Source organism: Coregonus lavaretus, assembly GCF_964263955.1.
Source record: "Coregonus lavaretus genome assembly, chromosome: 26".
Taxonomy (NCBI): Eukaryota; Metazoa; Chordata; class Actinopteri; order Salmoniformes; family Salmonidae; genus Coregonus; species Coregonus lavaretus.
The window spans coordinates 28,571,371-28,596,531 of record NC_140013.1 but is presented as its reverse complement, the minus strand read 5'-3'; the positions used below and the strand labels follow the sequence as shown (position 1 = coordinate 28,596,531).

The 25,161-nt window shown below is 43.2% G+C and overlaps 1 protein-coding gene and 1 pseudogene across 2 annotated transcripts; one reads left to right on the top strand and one right to left on the bottom strand.

Moving 5' to 3' along the window:
- Positions 1-113: 113 nt before the first annotated feature.
- Positions 114-5,679, top strand: LOC311101972 (annotated as a pseudogene). Its single transcript has 11 exons — positions 114-197; positions 1,829-2,001; positions 2,996-3,053; positions 3,169-3,251; positions 3,465-3,501; positions 4,002-4,064; positions 4,415-4,646; positions 4,838-4,908; positions 5,056-5,288; positions 5,421-5,560; positions 5,668-5,679. The product of its transcript is annotated as an uncharacterized misc_RNA (transcript).
- Positions 5,680-5,833: 154 nt separating this feature from the next.
- LOC311101970 (sialate O-acetylesterase-like) lies at positions 5,834-23,816 on the bottom strand (the record flags this gene model as incomplete). The annotated part of the gene is made up of 10 exons (XM_084143199.1): positions 5,834-6,151; positions 6,510-6,696; positions 7,139-7,293; positions 7,691-7,824; positions 7,941-8,059; positions 8,314-8,494; positions 8,644-8,782; positions 9,031-9,188; positions 11,118-11,282; positions 23,759-23,816. The coding sequence occupies 10 exons, from the start codon at positions 23,814-23,816 to the stop codon at positions 5,834-5,836; spliced, it is 1,614 nt and encodes a 537-aa protein (XP_083999325.1).
- Positions 23,817-25,161: the final 1,345 nt, after the last annotated feature.

Below are 25,161 nucleotides of genomic sequence, written 5' to 3'. Positions count from 1 at the left end.
AACCTTTCGTCATAGTAATTGTTGAGATTAGAAACAAACATACTCTCCGGGAAACTTGTTTGTTTGCTAGCGTCAAGCTTTTGCTGCAACGTGTAAATTATGTAAACAATGCAATGGAGACGAGCGAAGAAGTGCTTCAGGGTTCTCCGATGATTCACGGAAAAGAGGAAGCGCGAGCACGAATTGACAGGAGTGGGGTAAGCTTTTTCAAAATATAACGAATACTCGTACAAACTTTCATTATTCTTCTTCTTCTGTAGGTTTTATGGCGCACTACATCCAAAAGTTGTATTGCCGCCACCAACTGGACGGTTTGAAATCAAACATAAAATCAAAATGAATAAATCCATACTTAATAGTGATACTAACAATCCACCCTAATAAAAATAATACATTGCCAAAACAAACAAAACTCCCACTTCTTCCTTTAATTAGGTCTCCATATCTCCCTTCTCAGGCTCTAGGTCCTAAGAATGTGGTACGGCTTTTGCTAATATTCCATGTAACTCCTTTGCTGTGAAATCTTTCAGCCCCAGGAACCGCTCCGCCGCAATCACAATGATTTCTATCTTCCTAGATCTTTTCTCCACCTTGGCAGTGCCATTTATCACCATTGCGATAAAGGCCACAAAGTCCACCTTTTTAACCTTTAAAATGTCAGGAACCTCTTGGTGTAAGACAACCCCTGCAGCAAAGGCCTATCCACTACCATGGACTCTTCTGGTGCAACATTCAAACCCTCAACCCTTTTCACAGCTTCTCCATATGAAATGCTCTGTACGACCCTGACTTTGGTCAGCTCATTCTCCTTTACCCTTGTGGAGCATTCAGAAGACGTGGCTTCATGGTTCCCACCGCAATTACAACATGTCACATTTTCTACACTTTTATAACACATATTATGATCTTTTCCACATCTTGTACATCTCAGCTTCTCCCTTTTGCAAACACTTTCTACATGACCAAAAGCTTTACAATGTTCACACTGCATTGGTCTTGGGATAAATGCTCTAACTCTGTAGTTAATATACCCTAACCGCACTTCATTAGGGATAAACTTCACTTTTTCCCCATTCACCACACGATTCATCCAACGTGCTTCAATCACTCCAGGAATATTTTTAATCTCTTCCCAATCAACTTCCCACGGAACGCCAGATATAACCCCCTTGAGGGGTGCCCGGTTCCGAAGAGACACACACAACACTTCAAACTTATCAAATCGATTAAGACACAATGCACGTTCCTTCTGATCCGCAGAATCACAAAAAATCAAAACAAGCCCGCCTCTCGTGATCCTCACAGCCTTCACTTTACCCAGCACTCTCTTCGCCAGTTTGGATAACTCAAATGGTTTCTTCAAGATTGGTCCTCTGCTCAGCTGCTCCTCATTAACAAACCGTACTCCTACTAGATACGAAGGGTTATTCTCATCACTGTACCCTACTTTGCTCCATTTTCCATTCTTCTGAACAATACTCCAATTCTACCGCCATTGTATTCAGAATCCACTTCATCATCCGCTTCCACCATCTTCCTCCTTGAACCAACTCTCTGTTCCAGGATCTTCGGCGTGTCCAGCATTTCCAAACATTCATTCGCATAAACTGCAGAGTTATCTACTTCCTACAAACCTCTCGCCTGTGATCATTGATTGATAGTTAACTAGCTGGTAGTAGCTGTGCATGCACTGTCGCCGAAAACCAAAGACGAGCTAATTTCCAAAGCATCCTCATGCCTCTTCTTATTTTCCCAGGCAGTAGCTATGTTCTGCAAAATTCATCTAGATGACCAGAGTTCTTGGATGTGTGTTTTCATTTTGTTCCAGCCCTCAATGAGCAGAAACCAGACCACAGGAACTCCTCTCTCATCTATGGACCCACTGAACACACTGTCCAACTTTGAGTCAGAGATGGAGCCAGACAGACAGGGAAACTACTCCCTCTTCCCTGCCTTGGACAACATGGCCAGTCTGGCAGGAACTGCCGAGGCTCTAGAGAGGTAAGCAATGCCAAATTAACAGCATGCACACACACACATACTCATTCTGTTGTTTATGGGAAGACAAATAGGCTGCCCCTACACTGGAAAGATAATGTTGGGTCTTTCTGCTAGTACGACATGAGGATAAGTCTCTTACTTGAATATGTAAGCAGGTAGCTTAGTGGTTAAGAGCGTTGTGGCAGTAACCGAAAGGTCGCTGGTTCTAATCCCTGAGCCGACTAGGTGAAAAATCTGTCTGTGCCCTTGAGCAAGGCACTTAACCCTAATTGCTCCTGTAAGTCACTCTGGATAAGAGCGTCTGCTAAATGACGTAAATGTATTTGCTTTGTCTTAAACTATGTCTACTGTTAAGTTGCGTCAATTCAAATCTGGTATTAGGAACAAAAGAGGTCAACACGACTTCTAAGATATACTAGTATTTTAATTAATGCAAAACTTTCAATGGTAAATATGATGTTCGTATATACGGGTCCACTGAAATACCACGCAGGGCACTCAGAGAACTAATCCATTGTTACAGGTTCTTCTTCAAATACTCTGACAGAGATATTTCCCACTCCCTGCTGGCCAATCAGAGTAGAGACTGAGCGTGGTTTAGACTTACTCAGCCAATCCGTTGGCGCACCGGCTGGTCCCAGCCCCTTGGCGCTCCCTTGTTGCACACTGTTGCCAGGCATACGTTTTTATCATAACAACCTGTGGAGTCAGCACCCAAAAGACTGTACGTTCCTACGTCCAAGGACGGTTCACAGACAACAAAGAGGCAGTGTTCGTATCTGTAAGAAATACAAGTCTTATCTGTCCTACCCCCTAACGTTCCTTACATGAATCACAGCCTGTTATGTGAAACAATTTATATCAGTATAGTACAAACCTATGCTTATCATCAATGCATTCCTTCTAAGCTATTCATCACATACAGATCCAATTATGAGAAAATAGAACCCCACACTACCTAAATATGAATAAGCCTATTTCTTTCTTTCCACAGTGAACCACCTAACGATGTTGCAGACAAGCCCAATCTCACATGGCTTGATGCTGCGCAGGTAGAGTATTTTTTAACACAGCACTGTCTGTAGGCTAACTGTATTTGACATTTAAAATCAGATTGCTGTCTGTCAGTGAAATACAGCAGCAATACACCAGTCTGCTCTTTCCCAGATTGTACTGGAGGCAGCTGGATGCCCAATGCACATCAAGGAGATCAAACAGAAAATCATTGACAGGGGATTGGTTCAGTCCAAGTACAGTACAACATTATCAATTCATAAGACAAACTCTTTAAAGCCATCTATAGATATACAATGCATTTGAAAAGAAAGCCAAAATGTGTCAACTGCATTAAAAACAAAATATTTTAAACTTTCAAAAACATTCCTGACAGATCAACAGCATGTTATTCCCAGTAAACATTCCTCAACAATCCACAACCACAATTATATTCTATTTCTGGACAGTGTGAAGTCGAGCCCTGAGGCTGTCATGTACCGTGAGGTAAGGCTAATGAGTGAGACATTTCAATGGCCATGATAGGCCCAAAGCTCATAGCATCTCCATTTTCTTTGCTGTGCTCCAATGGACTCCACACCACGGCCACTATAAATTAAGCTTTTCACATTATTTTTGTTATTTGTGCTGTACATTATCGAAGTGGATATTTCAGTATTAGAAATCTGAATTTTTTTGCTTTTTGCATATTATCATTTCACTCTGTGTTGCTTTCCTCTTCCTTTTGTTATTGAACGACAGGCCATTAGTTGAACGTAGGACAGGTTTGCACATCAAAGGCCTGTGCCTTGAACCAGAGAAAATCCAATAGTACGCTCTCTGCTACAGTGTGCCAGGACTAGAACATTCAACATGATGCTCTCTAAGTAGCAGTTAACATAGGCTAGATCTTTGTCATTCAAGGTTACAACAGTGAGACCCACCCTTAAGACATTTGTCAGTTCCCCAACACCTAGGCTTGGCCTTATTATCCCACTATGTTGCAGACACAGAAAGGCAGCAGGAGATTCAAGAGGATTGAGAACAGAAATTGAGTCTTTTCACTGTTGGTAAGTTATCATTATGCAAAGGATGTCAGCAGAAATCAGTTTAGTTCAATTCTATCACTGCTGATCTGACAAATATAGACATTTAGGAGAGTGCAGTTGAAGATCAATGTATTTGTATAATTAACATTATTTAATATTTCCTTATATAGTCATTGTAGCTATGTTACTTTGTAATGTCACAGTTTTAATTTTGAGTTGCATCATTAACTTTTCCAGATATACCTCATTCACATAACATTCTCATTGTATGCACAATCATATGATGTAGATCGTGGCCTACATTGCCACTAGTATTTGAATGTGGTGTTATAATGCAATGCCCACTGAGTTTAGTCTCTCTCCATCCACAGACAGATGATGAGGGGCAGCAGGCTCTACAGTCCTTCACCACCCAGTCTTTCATGGCGTCTCCACCCCTAGTCAATCTTCTCCAGCTCGGACTCTGCAGCCTCTCTGCCTCCCTTCCCCTCGGGTCTCTCTGAGACCAGGCCCAAGACCAAGAAAGGCCCACGCAAGAACCAGAACGAAAAGTACAGACTAAAGTACCTCAGACTACGCAAAGCAGCATGGGCCTTGATATCTGTGAGTAGTCTACATACTAAAGACAATCACTTGAATCAGTATTATTCAAGTTATTTCTTTAACACAATGTTTTCAGATGCAACATGCTTCTCCCATTACACTTAGATGTATGGAAGAGAAATGTTGGAGATGTGTAGTAGACTAGGGTATTATAAGCTGAGGGCTGAAGTCACATGGTATATAACCCACAGGAGAATGCGGCTCTCTGTGATGAAGTTGCCCACTTAGAGGAGAAGTTTGTGCGAGCAAAAGAGGAGCGCAGGTGAGTACACGTATGGCTATGTGTGCGACCCAATACCTTCCCTTTAACTGTGTTAGATTTATGCAATAAAAAAAAAACCTTCGGACACTGATTGACAGGTACTTTGAAAACTGTTTGTTGTCTAATCTCTTGTGCTTTGTTTTCCAGGTTCTTACTGAAATCACTGTTACAGTACCAGTCTGTGTCAGAGGGGGAGCTGCTCACCACTGCTAGTACCAGCTCTCACACCCCTGTGACATTCAGCTCCGGCCCAATGGGGGCGCCAGTCCTGCCTGGGGGTCATATCCTGGCCCCTGGGACCTCTGGGGCAGAGGAGGGCCTTCCTAAGAAGCCCAAGAAGGAACGAAAGGAACGAGGCAGGGAGAATGGAAAAGAGGACGGTGGGTAGAGCCATGTTTATACCAGCCTACCTGTAGATTAGACAGATTCTTATGTCTTGTGATGACGGGTAGCACAATGTTTTTGGTCTTCCAGTATTTTCTTTATGACTCCATAAAATAAATTTTCCTCAGGTCGAAAATGAATGTCGAAAAAGCGGAAGCTTGCTGAAGGGGGGTCTCGTAAGCTGGTTCAGCCCATCACTCTGGACTCCTCAGGACGTCCTGTCTTCCCCATAGTACTTGGAGGTCTAACTGTGTACAGTCTAGGGGAGGTCTGTGTCTCAACTCATACTTATGCCTCACATTTGCTCTGTATAAACACTGTCCAAATTATCTTACAAGGTTCTCCTTTCCTGTTCCTGTACGTACCACTGTGTAGTTAGTACTATAAACTGGGTGGTTCGAGTATGACAAAACATTACTTGTTACTGTTCTAATTACGTTGATAACCAGTTTAATAGCAATAAGGCACCTTGGGGGTTTGTGGTATATGGCCAATATACCACAGCTAAGGGCTGTCCAGGCACTAAGTGTTACGTCTCGCTTTAGAACAGGTGTGGTATATTGGCCATATTCCACACCCCCTCCTGCCTAGGAGAGGGGAGGGGCGTGCTAGTTTCACTCCTTGCCAGCCAGCGATTGAGAGTGAAGGGAGGTGCAGGTAGAACCCCATCAGCACTGTTAATAGGACATGCCTTAAAGTCACAAGGCCAGTCCCTCCATGCGTAGCGCAATCCGGCTACATCGTTCATGAAACAGTTAGCGGTGGACACTTGGACGGCGCTAACACTCCACTGCAGTATGGGAGCTGGGATCCACAGTGACAGAGCGTTACAGGGTGCCCTCACCCCTGAGCAGCAAATCTGAGGAAGAAAAAGTCTGTTTAAGAAATGGTTTCCCCTGACACTTTTCTTTTAGCAATGTGGAAAAGCCTGCATGACAACATGCAGAGCTGCTGACAATAACAAATAAATAATTCAGATCCAGCCCATACTGGATCAAGCCCCATGTAGCTCAGTTGGTAGAGCATGGCGTTTGCAACGCCAGGGTTGTGGGTTTGATTCCCACGGGGGGCCAGTATGAAAATGTATGCGCTCACTAACAGTAAGTCGCTCTGGATAAGAGCGTCTGCTAAATTACTAAAATGTAATACTGTTTATGGTCAGTAGAAACACTACACCATACCTTAGTACACATTACAAGTACAGCAATCAGACTTACCTGAAAGATATCTTTGGATTGAGTGACTGAGATTCTCTGAGCATAAATAATGTTGAGATACTGGTCTGAGACCAGGATCCGGTTAGGGAAAGGCCCCTGGAATGAGACGCCCTCCTCCCCATAAGCCACAGCTCTCGCCCCTAGAGACAGTCTGTAGGCCACGTCCTGCTTGTCCCGGGGATGGATACTGGAACATAAAGTCACTGGTAAACCTCTTGTTCCACATTCTAATACAACACTAGCTTAGGGCCGGAACGATACCAGGATCGCAATACTCGTTAGTATCGTGGCAGGGAAACAAAACACAAAACAGGTTGAGCTTCTTTCGGAAAACATTATGTTGTCATCATTTATTTTCCAAGCTATAGCACACAATATTTTACATACAGCAGGTTATTAAAGGAACAAAGAGTTGTCTGCTTCGTGTTTTCATTTTGGTCATGGAAAAATATATTGCAATACTGGTATCGCCCCTGTCCTAATTAGCATACTACTTAGAAGGAAGCATACTAAGTGGTATCCACAAGTAGCCTTGTGTTCTCACAGTATTCATATGTGAACTACGTAACACTTTAGAAGAGTACATGCCTATCGAATACTGTGGTATCCATTCTATGACTGTTACTTACCTGCCATAAGGAGACATTGTATCTCCTAAGTCCATAGCAACGGCCATGAATGTGTTCCTCATACGCAGGTTGGGAGCAAAGCCATAGTCTCCAGTCTGGTGCCAGCGTATGTTTGGAAATCCCTCACTTAAGGAGGCCTTTCTATACGTAGAGAGCTGAGGACAAATATATAGACAGGGTCAATGTAACAGCGTTAGCAGCAGTTGGTAACACATCCTGGTGTGATACATTGTCAAAGCAATGTAGTGATTGCTAATATGCGAGATACATTCACAGGGGATTAGGTGTTGTCACGATTTCATTTGGTGAACAAAATCAATCTGGTTTATTTCAAGAATTCAGGGAGAACACCTCCAGAGCAGAAGCAAAGAAAATGTCTAACGGGCCTTCTGCAAGAAGGACCTTATCACACAGCACTGAATGTTCTGTAAACACCAGCCTAGAGGCTTGTAGGACGTCACAACATCAGCTGATACAGAATCACAGATATGTTAACAGTGTGCCCTCGGCTCAGTCTGGTGTCAAACTTTAACCATAACATTTAGTCAGTACCTGTACAAATCCAAAGGGGAAATCTGGTGCCGTCTGCCCCGCTGAACTCTGGTGGAAAGCCATCCTCCAGTCATCAATCATGGAGGGAAAGGAACAGGAGTATTTCTTCTGATTGTACTCTGCATTTGCCTCGCCTATCACAGGGGCCAGGTCAGAGGTCAGACATGTTGTTAATACTGTCTTCAGTTTCTATGCTGTTACTGTATGCTCAAAGATGGGAGAAAACAAATGTGACTCCAAGCTGTTTTACCTTGGTACCAGATAGCTCCTTTGATGGTCATGTTGAGAAGTGGATGGATCATGGCATTCCACAACACAGAGTTAGTCCTCTTAGACAAATACATTGGAGGTGTATGTGGCATGGGGAACCTGGGTGAAAAGAACAGGACATAGGCCAACTGATATCAAGTACCATAGCTGAGAGGATATTTTAAGGTGCATGCTACCTGTATATTTCTGTAACAATGCTCACATGTTAACTTAGTTTTAAAGCCACAAGACATAAATATTCACTAGTCTATCTACAATCCATAAGAAAAGTTCAATATTTGCAGATGTAAAGTAGCATTCATAACAAACATCTCTATTGCAAGAGTAAAGCTCTAGGGTCCCTGTACACTTACCCCTTAATCCTGTCCAGGTCACAGTGTTGGAGTGCTCGTGGGGAGGACCATGCCTCTACAGGTGTGCCTCCCCAGCAGGACGTCACTAGGCCGATGGGGTACTTCAGCGTCTTGTACAAGTGGCGCCCAAACATCCAGCACACTGCAGAGTAGTGCTTGAAATCCCCACCACCCAGCAACTCTGTTCAGGGTTCAGGAGGGTTAAGATGAATACCCATCATCAAAATGTATTGATACTATTTCACAGTCAATTGGCTGACAGCTACCATTTACATGAAATTTCACATGTAATTTAGCCAATATTAGAGACTGTGTGGAGCCTGTCCATACCTGCTGTGGGGACGGACCAGGGCACCTCCACTCCAGCCAAGTCAGTCAGCTCAGTGTAACTCTGCTCCAAGGCAGCCATAAAGATACGCACCTGAGGGAACTTGGAGGCCAGACCTAACTCTTCTGATGCATTGAACACCTTGAGAACAAGACACAATAATGGTATAGCTTAGTTGGTAGAGCGTGGTGATTGCAACACCAGGGTTGTGGGTTTGATTCCCAAGGGGGACCAGTATGAAAATGTATGCACTCAATATTCTAAGTTGGTCTGGATAAGGGCGTCTGCTAAATGACTTAAATGTAAAGGTATTAAAACTATGCAGACTGACCTATTTTAACATTGCAGAGTAGTCGCAGAGGTAATCTTTGGAATCATGAAGTACTCACCTGAGAAGTTGTGAAAGCCATGTTGCTCTGTCCCCCACACAGCCAGACATCCCCAAACAGCACATCTGTGAGAGTGATACTGTGGTTGTTCTGGAGGACTGCAGTCACATTGTAGGGACCGCCAGCTTCCGTTGAGACAAGGGTCACCCTCCATATCCCTGGGAAGACATCCAAAACCATGCATCAGTGAAGCTTACGCTTACAGTGGGGAAAAAAAGTATTTAGTCAGCCACCAATTGTGCAAGTTCTCCCACTTAAAAAGATGAGAGAGGCCTGTAATTTTCATCATAGCTACACGTCAACTATGACAGACAAAATGAGGAAAAAAAATCCAGAAAATCACATTGTAGGATTTTTAATGAATTTATTTGCAAATTATGGTGGAGAATAAGTATTTGGTCAATAACAAAAGTTTCTCAATACTTTGTTATATACCCTTTGTTGGCAATGACACAGGCCAAACGTTTTCTGTAAGTCTTCACAAGGTTTTTACACACTGTTGCTGGTATTTTGGCCCATTCCTCCATGCAGATCTCCTCTAGAGCAGTGATGTTTTGGGGCTGTCGCTGGGCAACACGGACTTTCAACTCCCTCCAAAGATTTTCTATGGGGTTGAGATCTGGAGACTGGCTAGGCCACTCCAGGACCTTGAAATGCTTCTTACGAAGCCACTCCTTCGTTGCCCGGGCGGTGTGTTTGGGATCATTGTCATGCTGAAAGACCCAGCCACGTTTCATCTTCAATGCCCTTGCTGATGGAAGGAGGTTTTCACTCAAAATCTCACGATACATGGCCCCATTCATTCTTTCCTTTACACGGATCAGTCATCCTGGTCCCTTTGCAGAAAAACAGCCCCAAAGCATGATGTTTCCACCCCCATGCTTCACAGTAGGTATGGTGTTCTTTGGATGCAACTCAGCATTCTTTGTCCTCCAAACACGACGAGTTGAGTTTTAACCAAAAAGTTATATTTTGGTTTCATCTCACATTCTCCCAATCCTCTTCTGGATCATCCAAATGCACTCTAGCAAACTTCAGACGGGCCTGGACATGTACTGGCTTAAGCAGGGGGACACGTCTGGCACTGCAGGATTTGAGTCCCTGGCGGCGTAGTGTGTTACTGATGGTAGGCTTTGTTACTTTGGTCCCAGCTTTCTGCAGGTCATTCACTAGGTCCCCCCGTGTGGTTCTGGGATTTTTGCTCACCGTTCTTGTGATCATTTTGACCCCACGGGGTGAGATCTTGCGTGGAGCCCCAGATCGAGGGAGATTATCAGTGGTCTTGTATGTCTTCCATTTCCTAATAATTGCTCCCACAGTTGATTTCTTCAAACCAAGCTGCTTACCTATTGCAGATTCAGTCTTCCCAGCCTGGTGCAGGTCTACAATTTTGTTTCTGGTGTCCTTTGACAGCTCTTTGGTCTTGGCCATAGTGGAGTTTGGAGTGTGACTGTTTGAGGTTGTGGACAGGTGTCTTTTATACTGATAACAAGTTCAAACAGGTGCCATTAATACAGGTAAGGAGTGGAGGACAGAGGAGCCTCTTAAAGAAGAAGTTACAGGTCTGTGAGAGCCAGAAATCTTGCTTGTTTGTAGGTGACCAAATACTTATTTTCCACCATAATTTGCAAATAAATTCACAAAAAATCCTACAATGTGATTTTCTGGATTTTTTTTCTCATTTTGTCTGTCATAGTTGACGTGTACCTATGATGAAAATTACAGGCCTCTCTCATCTTTTTAAGTGGGAGAACTTGCACAATTGGTGGCTGACTAAATACTTTTTTTCCCCACTGTATGTCTTCATGTACAAGGCAGAAAAAGTGGGACACTGAGCACAATTAACTTCAAACAATTGGTGCTTTTTCTGTTCCTCACACTTCCTCATAGCTTTTTCCTAATTCTAACAAACGTGTCACTGTCACCTTTACAGTACGACGTTAACATTTGTTAGAAAAGTAACTTGACAAGAGCTTAGGGTTTTATCAACTCTCCTCTTTGAAATTCTGCTAACTTCATCCTCAACTTCATGACATGACAGTATACGCATGCTAAACTAAGGGCATTGTTGGGATCAGATAGCTCACCGGCAGCCACACTGACAGCAGGTGTTTTGTTAGTGACTGGTCCTCCTGATAGAAAGACCGTGACCTCAGCATCATCGGGTCCATAGCCCCACAACACAGCCCTCTCTGGGGCCTTCTGCAGAACCATGTGATCCCCATAATAGGAGGCAAAGCGGAACCCGCCATCTGGAAACAAAAGATACTATTAACTGTATAAAAAAGTACAAAATAAATCTCCCACAGTCACTATTCAAGGCAATTAAACTAAATCATATTACGCATATTCAAAGTTAGACTGTCAAATAACATTGAAAGATTACCCATACAGAAAAATTATATTTAAATATACACTGAGTGTACAAAACATTAGGAACACCCTAATATTGAGTTGCAAAAGCTTCAATTCGTTGGGAAATAGACTTTACAAGGTGTTGAAAGCGTTCCACAGGGATGCTGGCCCATGTTGACTTCAATGCTTCCCACAGTTGTGTCAAGTTGGCCGGATGTCCTTTGGGTGGTGGACCGTTCTTGATACACACGGGAAACTGTTGAGCGTTAACAACCCAGCAGCGTTGCAGCTCTTGACACATTCAAACCGGTGCTCCTGGCACCTACAACCATACCCCGTTCATAGGCACTTTTATCTTTTGTCTTGCCCATTCACCCTCTGAATGGCACACAATCCATGTCTCAATTGTCTCAAGGCATAAAAATACTTCTTTAACCTGTCTCCTCCCCTTCATCTACACTGATTGAAGTGGATTTAACAGGTGACATCAATAAGGGATCATAGCTTTCACCTGGATTCAAATGGTCAGTCTATGTCATAGAAAAAGCAGGTGTTCAGATTGGCTACCGAAGTACATTATTTCTAGCAAATCATATTCATATATTTTCCCTCCTGCAGTGGATCCTTCTGGTCTGGAGCCTCAACTGTCTATGGACAGACCCCAGCCAATCTAAGTAGTATTTCGTATCATTTAGCTAGATAGTTCCCAATGAAATTAAAATGTGTTCATGAACATTAACCCCTTAATTATTCTTCATCTTGTGTGGAATTGTTTCACTGACTCTCTGTCTCTGCATTACCCACAGGGTAACTGTCAACTTGTGAGTCTGCAATGGGCACTGGAGGTGAAGGAATCTGCATTGTCATCATCAATTTGATGTTCATGAACTTTAGCCCCTAATTCTTTATCTTTTGTGGAATGTTTTCACTGACTGTATTATCCACAGGGTAACTGTCAACTTGTGAAAAAGGACACTGGAGATGAAGGAATCTGCATTGTAAGTATCAATTTGTTGTAAAAAAAAAAACAGATGTTAAGTGCACAGAAATAATTTGTAGATTATATTTTGTGTTTCAGATGCGACCTTCCAGTGACTCCCATGCGACAACTAAATAATGGACCAAGTTATTTGAGCAAAAAATAAAGATTGAAAGCACTCTTTTAGTTGTCAGTCATGAGTCATTCATACAACAGAGTGCTATTGTGATGTAATGCTTTGCATTTTAATGTAGCCTAGCTACAGTATTTAAGGTAAAAAGCAACATTTTAAATTCATTAAAATACTTGGCAACAGATCTATGAAATATATTTTACCAGCTCCACAGCACGGTGTCAAAATATATTTCCACACCATATTTAAATATATAAACATATGTAGAAATTATGAAAATGCCCAATTTTGTAATATGTCGATACATTTTATTTTATTTTATTTATTTATTTCACCTTTATTTAACCAGGTAAGCCAGTTGAGAACAAGTTCTCATTTACAACTGCGACCTGGCCAAGATAAAGCAAAGCAGTGCGGAATAAACAAAACGTACAGTCAACAACACAATAGAAAATCTATATACAGTGTGTGCAAATGTAGTAAGTTATGGAGGTAAGGCAATAAATGGGCCATAGTGCAAAATAATTACAATTATAATTTAGTATTAACACTGGAGGGATAGATGTGCAGAAGATGATGTGCAAATAGAGATACTGGGGTGCAAATGAGCAAAATAAATAACAATGTAAATAACAATATGGGGATGAGGTAGTTGGGTGGGCTAATTACAGATGGGCTGTGTACAGGTGCAGTGATCGGTAAGCTGCTCTGACAACTGATGCTTAAAGATAGTGAGGGAGATAAGTGTCTCCAACTTCAGAGATTTTTGCAGTTCGTTCCAGTCATTTGGAGCAGAGAACTGGAAGGAATGGCGACCAAAGGAGGTGTTGGCTTTGGGGATGACCAGTGAGATATACCTGCTGGAACGCATACTACGGGTGGGTGTTGCTATGGTGACCAATGAGCTAAGGTAAGGCGGGGATTTGCCTAGAAGGGATTTATAGATGACCTGGAGCCAGTGGGTTTGGCAACGAATATGTAGTGAGGGCCAGCCAACGAGAGCGTACAGGTCACAATGGTGGGTAATATATGGGGCTTTGGTGACAAAACGGATGGCACTGTGATAGACTACATCCAATTTGCTGAGTAGAGTGTTGGAAGCTATTTTGTAAATGACATCGCCGAAGTCAAGGATCGGTAGGATAGTCAGTTTTACGAGGGCATGTTAAGCAGCATGAGTGAAGGAGGCTTTGTTTGCGAAATAGGAAGCAGATTCTAGATTTAACTTTGGATTGGAGATGCTTAATGTGAGTCTGGAAGGAGAGTTTATAATAATAATATAATATGCCATTTAGCAGACGCTTTTATCCAAAGCGACTTACAGTCATCTGTGCATACATTTTTACGTATGGGTGGTCCCGGGGATCGAACCCACTACCCTGGCGTTACAAGCGCAATGCTCTATCAATTGAGCTACAGAGGACCACAGTCTAACCAGACACCTATGTATTTGTAGTTGTCCACATATTCTAAGTCAGAGCCGCCGAGAGTAGTGATTCTAGTCGGGCAGGCGGGTGCAAGCAGCGTTCGATTGAAGAGCATGAATTTAGTTTTACTAGCGTTCAAGAGCAGTTGGAGGCCACGGAAGGAGTGTTGTATGGCATTGAAGCTTGTTTGGAGATTTGTTAACACAGTGTCCAATGAAGGGCCAGATGTATACAAAATGGTGTCGTCTGCATAGAGGTGGATCTGAGAGTCACCAGCAGCAAGAGCGACATCATTGATATACACAGAGAATACAGTCTGCCCGAGAATTGAACCCTGTGGCACCCCCATAGAGACTGCCAGAGGTCCAGACAACTGGCCCTCCGTTTTGACACATTGAACTCTATCTGAGAAGTAGTTAGTGAACCAGGCGAGGCAGTCATTTGAGAAACCAAGGCTATTTAGTCTGCCAATAAGAATGCGGTGATTGACAGAGTTGACAGAGTCAAAAGCCTTAGCCAGGTCAATGAAGACGGCTGCACAGTACTGTATTTTATCGATCGCGGTTATTATATCGTTTAAGACCTTGAGCGTGGCTGAGGTACAACCATGACCAGCTCGGAAACCGGATTGCATAGCGGAGAAGGTATGGTGGGATTCTAAATGGTCGGTGATCTGTTTGTTAACTTGGCTTTCAAATACTTTCGAAAGGCAGGGCAGGATGGATATACAGTGGGGAGAACAAGTATTTGATACACTGCCGATTTTGCAGGTTTTCCTACTTACAAAGCATGTAGAGGTCTGTAATTTTTATCATAGTTACACTTCAACTGTGAGAGACGGAATCTAAAACAAAAATCCAGAAAATCACATTGTATGATTTTTAAGTAATTAATTTGCATTTTATTGCATGACATAAGTATTTGATACATCAGAAAAGCAGAACTTAATATTTGGTATAGAAACCTTTGTTTGCAATTACAGAGATCATACGTTTCCTGTAGGTCTTGACCAGGTTTGCACACACTGCAGCAGGGATTTTGGCCCACTCCTCCATACAGACCTTCTCCAGATTCTTCAGGTTTCGGGGCTGTCGATGGGCAATACGGACTTTCAGCTCCCTCCAAAGATTTTCTATTGGGTTCAGGTCTGGAGACTGGCTAGGCCACTCCAGGACCTTGAGATGCTTCTTACGGAGCCACTCCTTAGTTGCCCTGGCTGTGTGTTTCGGGTCGTTGTCATGCTGGAAGACCCAGCCACGACCCATCTTCAATGCTCTTACTGAGGGAAGGAGGTTGTTGGCCAAGATCTCGCGATACATGGCCCCATCCATCCTCCCCTCAATACGGTGCAGTCGTCCTGTCCCCTTTGCAGAAAAGCATCCCCAAAGAATGATGTTTCCACCTCCATGCTTCACGGTTGGGATGGTGTTCTTGGGGTTGTACTCATCCTTCTTCTTCCTCCAAACACGGCGAGTGGAGTTTAGACCAAAAAGCTCTATTTTTGTCTCATCAGACCACATGACCTTCTCCCAATCCTCCTCTGGATCATCCAGATGGTCATTGGCAATCTTCAGACGGGCCTGGACATGCGCTGGCTTGAGCAGGGGGACCTTGCGTGCGCTGCAGGATTTTAATCCATGACGGCGTAGTGTGTTACTAATGGTTTTCTTTGAGACTGTGGTCCCAGCTCTCTTCAGGTCATTGACCAGGTCCTGCCGTGTAGTTCTGGGCTGATGCCTCACCTTCCTCATGATCATTGATGCCCCACAAGGTGAGATCTTGCATGGAGCACCAGACCGAGGGTGATTGACCGTCATCTTGAACTTCTTCCATTTTCTAATAATTGCGCCAACAGTTGGTGCCTTCTCACCAAGCTGCTTGCCTATTGTCCTGTAGCCCATCCCAGCCTTGTGCAGGTCTACAATTTTATCCCTGATGTCCTTACACAGCTCTCTGGTCTTGGCCATTGTGGAGAGGTTGGAGTCTGTTTGATTGAGTGTGTTTACAGGTGTCTTTTATACAGGTAACGAGTTCAAACAGGTGCAGTTAATACAGGTAATGAATGGAGAACAGGAGGGCTTCTTAAAGAAAAACTAACAGGTCTGTGAGAGCCGGAATTCTTACTGGTTGGTAGGTGATCAAATACTTATGTCATGCAATAAAATGCAAATGAATTACTTAAAAATCATACAATGTGATGTCTCTCACAGTTGAAGTGTACCTATGATAAAAATTACAGAGCTCTACATGCTTTGTAAGTAGGAAAACCTGCAAAATTGGCAGTGTATCAAATACTTGTTCTCCCCACTGTAGGTCTGTAACAGTTTGGATCTAGAGTGTCACCCCCTTTGAAAAGGGGGATGAACGTGGCAGCTTTCCAATCTCTGGGGATCTCAGACGATACGAAAGAGAGGTTGAACAGGCTGGTGATAGGGATTGCGACAATTTCGGTGGCTAATTTTAGAAAGAAAGGGTCCAGATTGTCTAGCCCAGCTGATTTGTAGGGGTCCAGATTTTGCAGCTCTTTCAGAACATCAGCTATCTGAATTTGGGTGAAGGAGAAGCGGGGGGTGGGGGGGGGGGGGGGGACATGGGCAAGTTGCAGCGGAGGGTGCAGAGCTGGTGGCCGGGGTAGGGGTAGCCAGGTGGAAAGCATGGCCAGCCGTAGCAAAATGTTTGTTGAAATTTTCGATTATCGTAGATTTATCGATAGTGACAGTGTTTCCTAGGCTCAGTGCAGTGGGCAGCTGGGAGGAGGTGCTCTTATTCTCCATGGACTTTACAGTGTCCCAAAACTTTTTGGAGTTAGTGCTACAGGATGCAAATTTCTGTTTGAAAAAATTAGCCTTTGCTTTCCTAACGGATTGTGTATATTGGTTCCTGACTTCCCTGAAAAGTTGCATATCGCGGGGGCTGTTCGATGCTAATGCCGTACGCCACAGGATGTTTTTGTGCTGGTCAAGGGCAGTCAAGTCTGGGGTGAACCAGCGGCTATATCTGTTCTTAGTTCTGAATTTTTAGAATGGGGCATGCTTACAAGACCATGGTGCTTGCCTATGGAGCAGTGAGGGGAACGGCACCTCTGTACCTTCGGGCTCTGATCAGTCCCTACACCCAAACGAGGGCATTGCGTTCATCCACCTATGGCCTGCTGGCTCCCCTTCCTCTGCGGAAGCATAGTTCCCGCTCAGCCCAGTCAAAACTGTTCGCTGCTCTGGCACCCCAATGGTGGAACAAGCTCCCTCACGACGCCAGGACAGCGGAGTCACTCACCACCTTCCGGAGACATTTGAAACCCCACCTCTTTAAGGAATACCTGGGATAGGATAAAGTAATCCTTCTACCCCCCCCCCCCCCCCCCCCCCCCCCAAAAAAAAATTTGTAAAGTGGTTATCCCACTGGCTATAGGGTGAATGCACCAATTTGTGAGTCGCTCTGGATAAGAGCGTCTGCTAAATGACGTAAATGTGCCCTTGAGCAAGGCACTTAACCCTAATTGCTCCTGTAAGTCGCTCTGGATAAGAGCGTCTGCTAAATGACTAAAATGTAAAATGTAATGTAATGTAATATTTAAGATGGAGAGGAAAGCACTTTTAAAGAACAACCAGGCATCCTCTACTGACGGAATGAGGTCAATATCCATCCAGGATACCCGGGCCAGGTAAATTAGAAAGGCCTGCTCGCTGAAGTGTTTTAGGGCGCGTTTGACAGTGATGAGGGGTGATCGTTTGACCGCGGACCCATTACGGACGCAGGCAATGAGGCAGTGATCGCTGAGATTCTGGTTGAAGACAGCGGAGGTGTATTTAGAGGGTAAATTAGTCAGGATGATATCTATGAGGGTGCCCATGTTAACGGATTTAGGGTTGTACCTGGTAGGTTCCTTGATAATTTGTGTGAGATTGAGGGCATCTAGTTTAGATTGTAGGACGGCCGGGGTGTTAAGTATATCCCAGTTTAGGTCACCAAGCAATACGAACTCTGAGGATAGATGGGGGGGCAATCAATTCACATATGGTGTTCAGGGCACAGCTGTGGGCTGAGGGGGGTCTGTAGCAAGCGGCATCAGTGAGAGACTTATTTCTGGAAAGGTGGATTTTTAGAAGTAGAAGCTCAAACTGTTTGGGCACAGACCTGGATAGTACGATAGAGCTCTGCAGGCTATCTCTACAGTAGATTGCAACTCCGCCCCCTTTGGCAGTTCTATCTAGATGGAAAATGTTGTAGTTGGGAATGGAAATTTCATAATCTTTGATGGCCTTCCTAAGCCAGGATTCAGACACTACTAGAACATCAGGGTTGGCTGAGTGTGCTAACGCAGTGAATAACTCAAACTTAGGGAAGAGGCTTCTAATGTTAACATGCAAGAAACCAAGGCTTTTGCGATTACATAAGTCAACAAATGATAGTGCCTGGGGAGCAGGAGTGATACTGGGGGCTACAGGGTCTGGGTTAACCTCTACATCACCAGAGGAACAGAGGAGGAGTAGAATAAGGATACGGCTAAAGGCTTTAAGAACTGGTCTTCTAGTGCGTTGGGTACAGAGAAAAAAAGGTGCCGATTTCCGGGCGTTGTAGAATAGATTCAGGGCATTATGTACAGACAAGGATATGGAAGGATATGAGTACAGTCAAGGTAAACCTAAGCGTTGGGTAAAGATGAAAGAGATAGCATCACTGGAGACACCGATTGAGCCGGTCTCCGCGTGTGTGGGGGGTGGGACAAAGGATCTATCTGAGACAGGTTGAGCAAGACTGGGGGCGCTACATTGAAAAAGTACAGTTAGAACTAACCGGCATATTGACATGGGAGATAGGCATAAAGCAGTCACAGGTGTTATTCGAGAGAGCTAAGACAACAGCTGGTAATGGTGACGAAAGTTTGAGCTGAGGCTAAACAGGTCAACAGGATGGGGTACCGTATAAAGGAACAGTCCAGCAGGCATCAGCTGTGTAGCTGAATGATCATAAGGTCCAGTGAACAGCAATAAGTAAGTCAGGGAGCAGTTCAGTGGCTGCTATGCTACAGGCGCGCTGGAGGCATGGCTGTTGATTGCGTGTGCTAGCGGGCCGGGGCTAGCAGATGGATCTTCGTGGTCGTCGCAACGGGAAGCCTGTTGAAACCACATCAGACGATTACGTCGGAAGACCAGTCGTGATGGATCGGCGGGGCTCCGTGTCAACACTAGGAGGTCCCGTCCGGTTTACAGAGAGGTAGATAGCCAGGAGATGGGCCTGGCTCGAGGCTAGCTCAAGGCTAACTAATATAGCCCTTGGTTCTCCTCAGACTTGACTGCCCTTGACCAGCACAAAAACATCCTGTGGCGTACTGCATTAGCATCGAACAGCCCCCGCGATATGCAACTTTTCAGGGAAGTCAGGAACCAATATAAACAATCAGTTAGGAAGGCTAGCTTTTTCAAACAGAAATGTGCATCCTGTAGCACTAACTCCAAAACGTTTTGGGACACTGTAAAGTCCATGGAAAATAAGAGCACATCCTCCCAACTGCCCACTGCACTGAGGCTAGGAAACACTGTCACCACCGATAAATCTACGATAATCGAGAATTTCAACAAGCATTTTGCTACGGCTGGCCATGCTTTCCACCTGGCTACCACTACCCCGTGCCACCAGCTCTGCATCCTCCGCTGCAACTTGCCCATGCCGCCCCAACCTCTCTTTCGTAACGTCTGAGATCCCCAGAGATTGGAAAGCTGCCGCAGTCATCCCCCTCTTCAAAGGAGGTGACACTCTAGATTCAAACTGTTACAGACCTATATCCATCCTGCCCTGCCTTTCGAAAGTATTTGAAAGCCAAGTTAACAAACAGATCACCGACCATCTCGAATCCCACCGTACCTTCTCCGCTATGCAATCCGGTTTCCGAGCTGGTCATGGGTGCACCTCAGCCACGCTCAAGGTCCTAAACGATATTATAACCGCGATCGATAAAAGACAGTACTGCACAGCCGTCTTCATCGACCTGGCCAAGGCTTTCGACTCTGTCAACCACCACATTCTTATTGGCAGACTAAATAGCCTTGGTTTCTCTAATGACTGCCTCGCCTGGTTCAACAACTACTTCTCAGATAGATTTCAATGTGTCAAATCAGAGGGCCTATTGTCTGGACCTCTGGCCGTCTGGTGCCACAGGGTTCAATTCTCGGGCCAACTCTATTCTCTGCGTATATCAATGATGTTGCTCTTGCTGCTGGTGACGCTCGGATCCACCTCTATGCGGACGACACCATTTTGTAAACATCTGGCCCTTCATTGGACACTGTGTTAACCTCCAAACGAGCTTCAACGCCATACAACACTCCTTCTGTAGCCTCCAACTGCTCTTAAACACTAGTAAAACTAAATGCATGCTCTTCAACCGAACGCTGCTTGCACCCGCCCACCCGACTAGAATCACTACTCTCGGCGGGTCTGACCTAGAGTATGTGGACAATTACAAATACCTAGGTGTCTGGTTAGACTGTAAACTCTCCTTCCAGACTTACATTAAGCATCTCCAATCAAAAGTTAGATCTAGAATCGGCTTCCTATTTCGCAACAAAGTCTCCTTCACTCATGCTGCCAAACATGCCCTCGTAAAACTGACTATCCTACCGATCCTTGACTTCGGCGATGTCATTTACAAAATAGCCTCCAACACTCTACTCAGCAAATTGGATGTAGTCTATCACAGTGCCATCCGTTTTGTCACCAAAGCCCTATATACTACCCACCATTGTAACCTGTACGCTGTTGTTGGCTGGCCCTCACTACATATTCATCGCCTAACCCACTGGCTCCAGGTCATCTATAAATCACTGTTAGGCAAATCCCTGTCTTACCTTAGCTCAGTGGTCACCATAGCAACACCCACCCGTAGTCTGCGCACCAGCAGGTATATCTCACTGGTCATCCCCAAAGCCAACACCTCCTTTGGCCGCCATTCCTTCCAGTTCTCTGCTACAAATGACTGGAACGAACTGCAAAAATCTCTGAAGCTGGAGACACATCTCCCTCACTATCTTTAAGCATCAGTTGTCAGAGCAGCTTACCAATCACTGCACCTGTACACAGCCCATCTGTAATTAGCCCACCCAACTACCTCATCCCCATATTGTTATTTATTTTGCTAATTTGCACCCCAGTATCTCTATTTGCACATCATCTTTTGCACATCTATCATTCCAGTGTTAATACGAAATTGTAACTATTTTGCACTATGGCCTATTTATTGCCTTACCTCCATAACTTACTACATTCGCACACACTGTATATATATTTTCTGTTGTATTTTTGACTTTATGCTTTGTTTACCCCATATGTAACTCTGTGTTGTTGTTTTTATCGCACTGCTTTGCTTTATCTTGGCCAGGTCGCAGTTGTAAATGAGAACTTGTTCTCAACTGGCTTACCTGGTTAAATAAAGGTGAAATAAAAATAAATAAAAATAAACTGGGGTTAGCTTCAGGACAGTGGTGATTAGTGATGATTAGCCAACAACGACAACAGCCATTCGGTTGCAGCTAGCTAGTTGCAATGATCCGGTGTTAAGGTCCAGTGATTCAGACATAAGGCTTAAACATACACTGAGTATACTAAACATTAGGAACACCTTCCTAATATTGAGTATCTTGACACATTGATCAGTTCACGGTTGCCTTGACAGTCAAATGTATCATTCAATGTAGCTACAAACAATGACACATTATATCAAACCTCTGAAGAGAATAAAAAGAAGAAGAAACTATACTATACTATGAAACAAAGATAAATTACATAAAACATTATAGTAAAAAGCTTTGGAGCTCCATCTTTCATTGAATCAGAAGGCTCATTCATCACAAAACCCACTGATATTGCCAACTACTTGAATGACTTTTTCATTGACAAGATTAGAAAACTTAGGCATGACATGTCAGTAACAAACGCCGACACTACACATTCAAGTATAACTGACCAAATTCTGAAAGTAATTTTTTATTAAGTAACGTGAGTGAGAAAGAGGTGATTTTTTTTTTGTTGTCTATCAACAATGACAAGCCACCGGGGTCTGACAACTTGGATGGAAAATTACTGAGGATAATAGTGGATGATATTGCCACTCTTATTTGCCATATCTTCAATCTAAGCCTACTAGAAAGTGTGTGCCCTGAGGCCTGGAGGGAAGCAAAAGTCATTCCACTACCCAAGAATAGTAAAGCCCCCTTTACTGGCTCAAATAGCCGACCAATCAGCATGTTACCAACACTTAGTAAATCTTTGGAAAAAAATGATGTTTGACAAGATACAATGTTATTTTACAGTAAACAAACTGACAGACTTTCAGCACGCCTATAGGGAAGGACATTCAACAAGCACAGCACTTACACAAATTACTGATGATTGGCTGAGAGAAATTGATGATAAAAAGATTGTGGGGGCTGTTTTGTTAGACTCCAGTGTGGCCTTTGACATTATCGATCATATTCTGCTGCTGGAAAAATGTGTGTGTTATGGCTTTACACCCCCTGCTATATTGTGGATGAAGAGTTACCTGTCTAACAGAACACAGAGGGTGTTCTTTAATGGAAGCCTCTCCAACATAATCCAGGTAGAATCAGGAATTCCCCAGTGCAGCTGTCTAGGCCCTTTACGTTTTAAAATCTTTGAGTAAAGCCAGTGTGTCTATGTATGCGGATGACTCAACACTATATACGTCAGCTACTACAGCGACTGAAATTACTGCAACACTTAACAAAGAGATGCAGTTAGTTTCAGAATGGGTGGCAAGGAATAAGTTAGTCCGAAATATTTAAAAACTAAAAGCATTGTATTTGGGAAAAATCATTCACTAAACCCTAAACCTCAACTAAGTCTTGTAATGAATAATGTGGAAATTGAGCAAGTTGAGGTGACTAAACTGCTTGGAGTAATCCTGGATTGTAAACTGCCATGGTCAAAACATGTTGATACAACAGTAGCTAAGATGGGGAGAAGTCTGTCCATAATAAAGCGCTACTCTGCCTTCTTAACACTATCAACAAGGCAGGTCCTACAGGCCCTAGTTTTATCGCACCTGGACTACTATTCAGTCGTGTGGTCAGTTGCCACAAAGAGGGACTTAGGAAAATTACAATTGGCTCAGAACAGGGCAGCACAGCTGGCTCTTAAATATACACGGAAGAGCAAACATTAATAATATGCATGCCAATCTCTGATGGCTCAAAGTGGAGGAGAGATTGACTTCATCACTACTTGTTTTTGTAAGAAGTGTTGACATGCTGAATGCACCAAGCTGTCTGTTTAAACTACTGGCGCACAGCTTGGACACCCATGCATACCCCACAAGACAAGCCACCAGAGGTCTCTTCACAATCCCCAAGTTCAGAACAGACTATGGGAGGCGCACAGTTCTACATAGAGCCATGACTACATGGAACTCTATTCCACATCAGGTAACTGATGCAAGCACTAGAATCAGATTTTTTTTAAAAATTAAAAATACACCTTATCGAACAGAGGGTACTGTGAAGAGACACACACACAGGTACAGACACACGCATACGCACACACACGCTAGCACATGCACTCTACACACGTACATTGTAATGTTATATGATGTACTGTTTTATCTTTTGTTTTATGTTTGATGTAAGTGCCTTAATGTGTTTGGACCCCAGGAACAGTAGCTGCTAATGGGGATCCCTATTAAATACAAAATGTATTAGGCTACAGTTGCCACATCCTTTTAGAAGGAATAAAATAGTCATAGCTACAGCTCATGCTGCACATTCTGACAGGTAGACCACTGCAATCAAAAATATGGATTAAACAAGAAATGAACAGACTCACCAGAGGCATACAAGGATCCTAAAATAGTGAGAAAACACAAACATATCCTCAGACGCATTGTCTAACTTTACTTACTAGCTAGCTAGGCTACACTACAAACAAGGAAGAAATAGCCTTTTAAAAGGACCACCTCAGAGGAAGTTGCTACACCTTTTTCGAGTATTTCCTGTCCTAGAGCGGAAATTCTGGTTTAACCTCTCCAGACCCTTTTTTTTCAATTTTCGCCTAAAATGACATACCCAAATCTAACTGCCTGTAGCTCAGGACCTGAAGCAAGGATATGCATATTCTTGATACCATTTTAAAGGAAACACTTAGAAGTTTGTGGAAATGTGAAATTAATGTAGGAGAATATAACACATTAGATCTGATAAAAGATAATACAAACAAAAAAAACATGCATCTTTGAAATGCAGCAGTGTGTGTGCAAAGTTTCAGATTGATCCAGTGAAGCATTGTAATTCTGACTATTTTGTTTCAAGTCTGCCCAAATGTGCCGAATTGGTCAATTGATACATTTTCAAGTACATAACTATAGAGAACATACAAAAATTATATGGTAATACAAAATGTAAGTTTACACACTCCCAGGAATGTCATACATGATGGATCATTAGCTTATACACTAACTTTCACACATTTATACTTCTCCCATGGGCAAAGAAATTCAAAAGGGGTGATGATATTAATTAATAGTAATTTCGATCCGAATGTGCAAATTGTTCAAATATATACGCAAGGTAGATGGATTATTTTAAATATGTTATTGGACCATAAACAGATATGGCTCATTAACCTTTACGGACCAAATAATGATGATCCACAATTATTTGACAATATATATAATAAATTATCAAGCCTGCAAGCAACTCAAGACAATATTATTATGGTGGGGGATTATAATACTGTTTTAAATAGCTCAATGGACCGTAAAGGAAATCACACCACAAACAATCACCCACATGCTCTTAAGGAAATTGTGAATGTCATGGATACATTAGAACTAGTAGATATATGGAGGCTTAAATATACTGATCTAGTGAGATATACATGGCGGAGACTGAATCAAGCTAGTCGTCTTGACTTCTTTCTTATCTCATTCTCGTTGGCACCAAAAGTAAAAAAAGTGTTGATAGGGGACAGAATGCGGTCGGACCATCATATAATAGGCATATACATTACTCTTACTGAATTTCCACGTGGGCGAGGATATTGGAAATTGAATCAAAGCCTATTGGATGACAATTTATTCATAATTAGAACAAAGGAATTTATAACTGACTTTTTCCAACATAACATAGGTACAGCGAATCCCCTTATTGTATGGGACACCTTTAAATGTGCCTTTAGAGGCCATGCAATTCAGTACTCATCTCGAAAACAAAAGCAATTTAGGTCAAAAG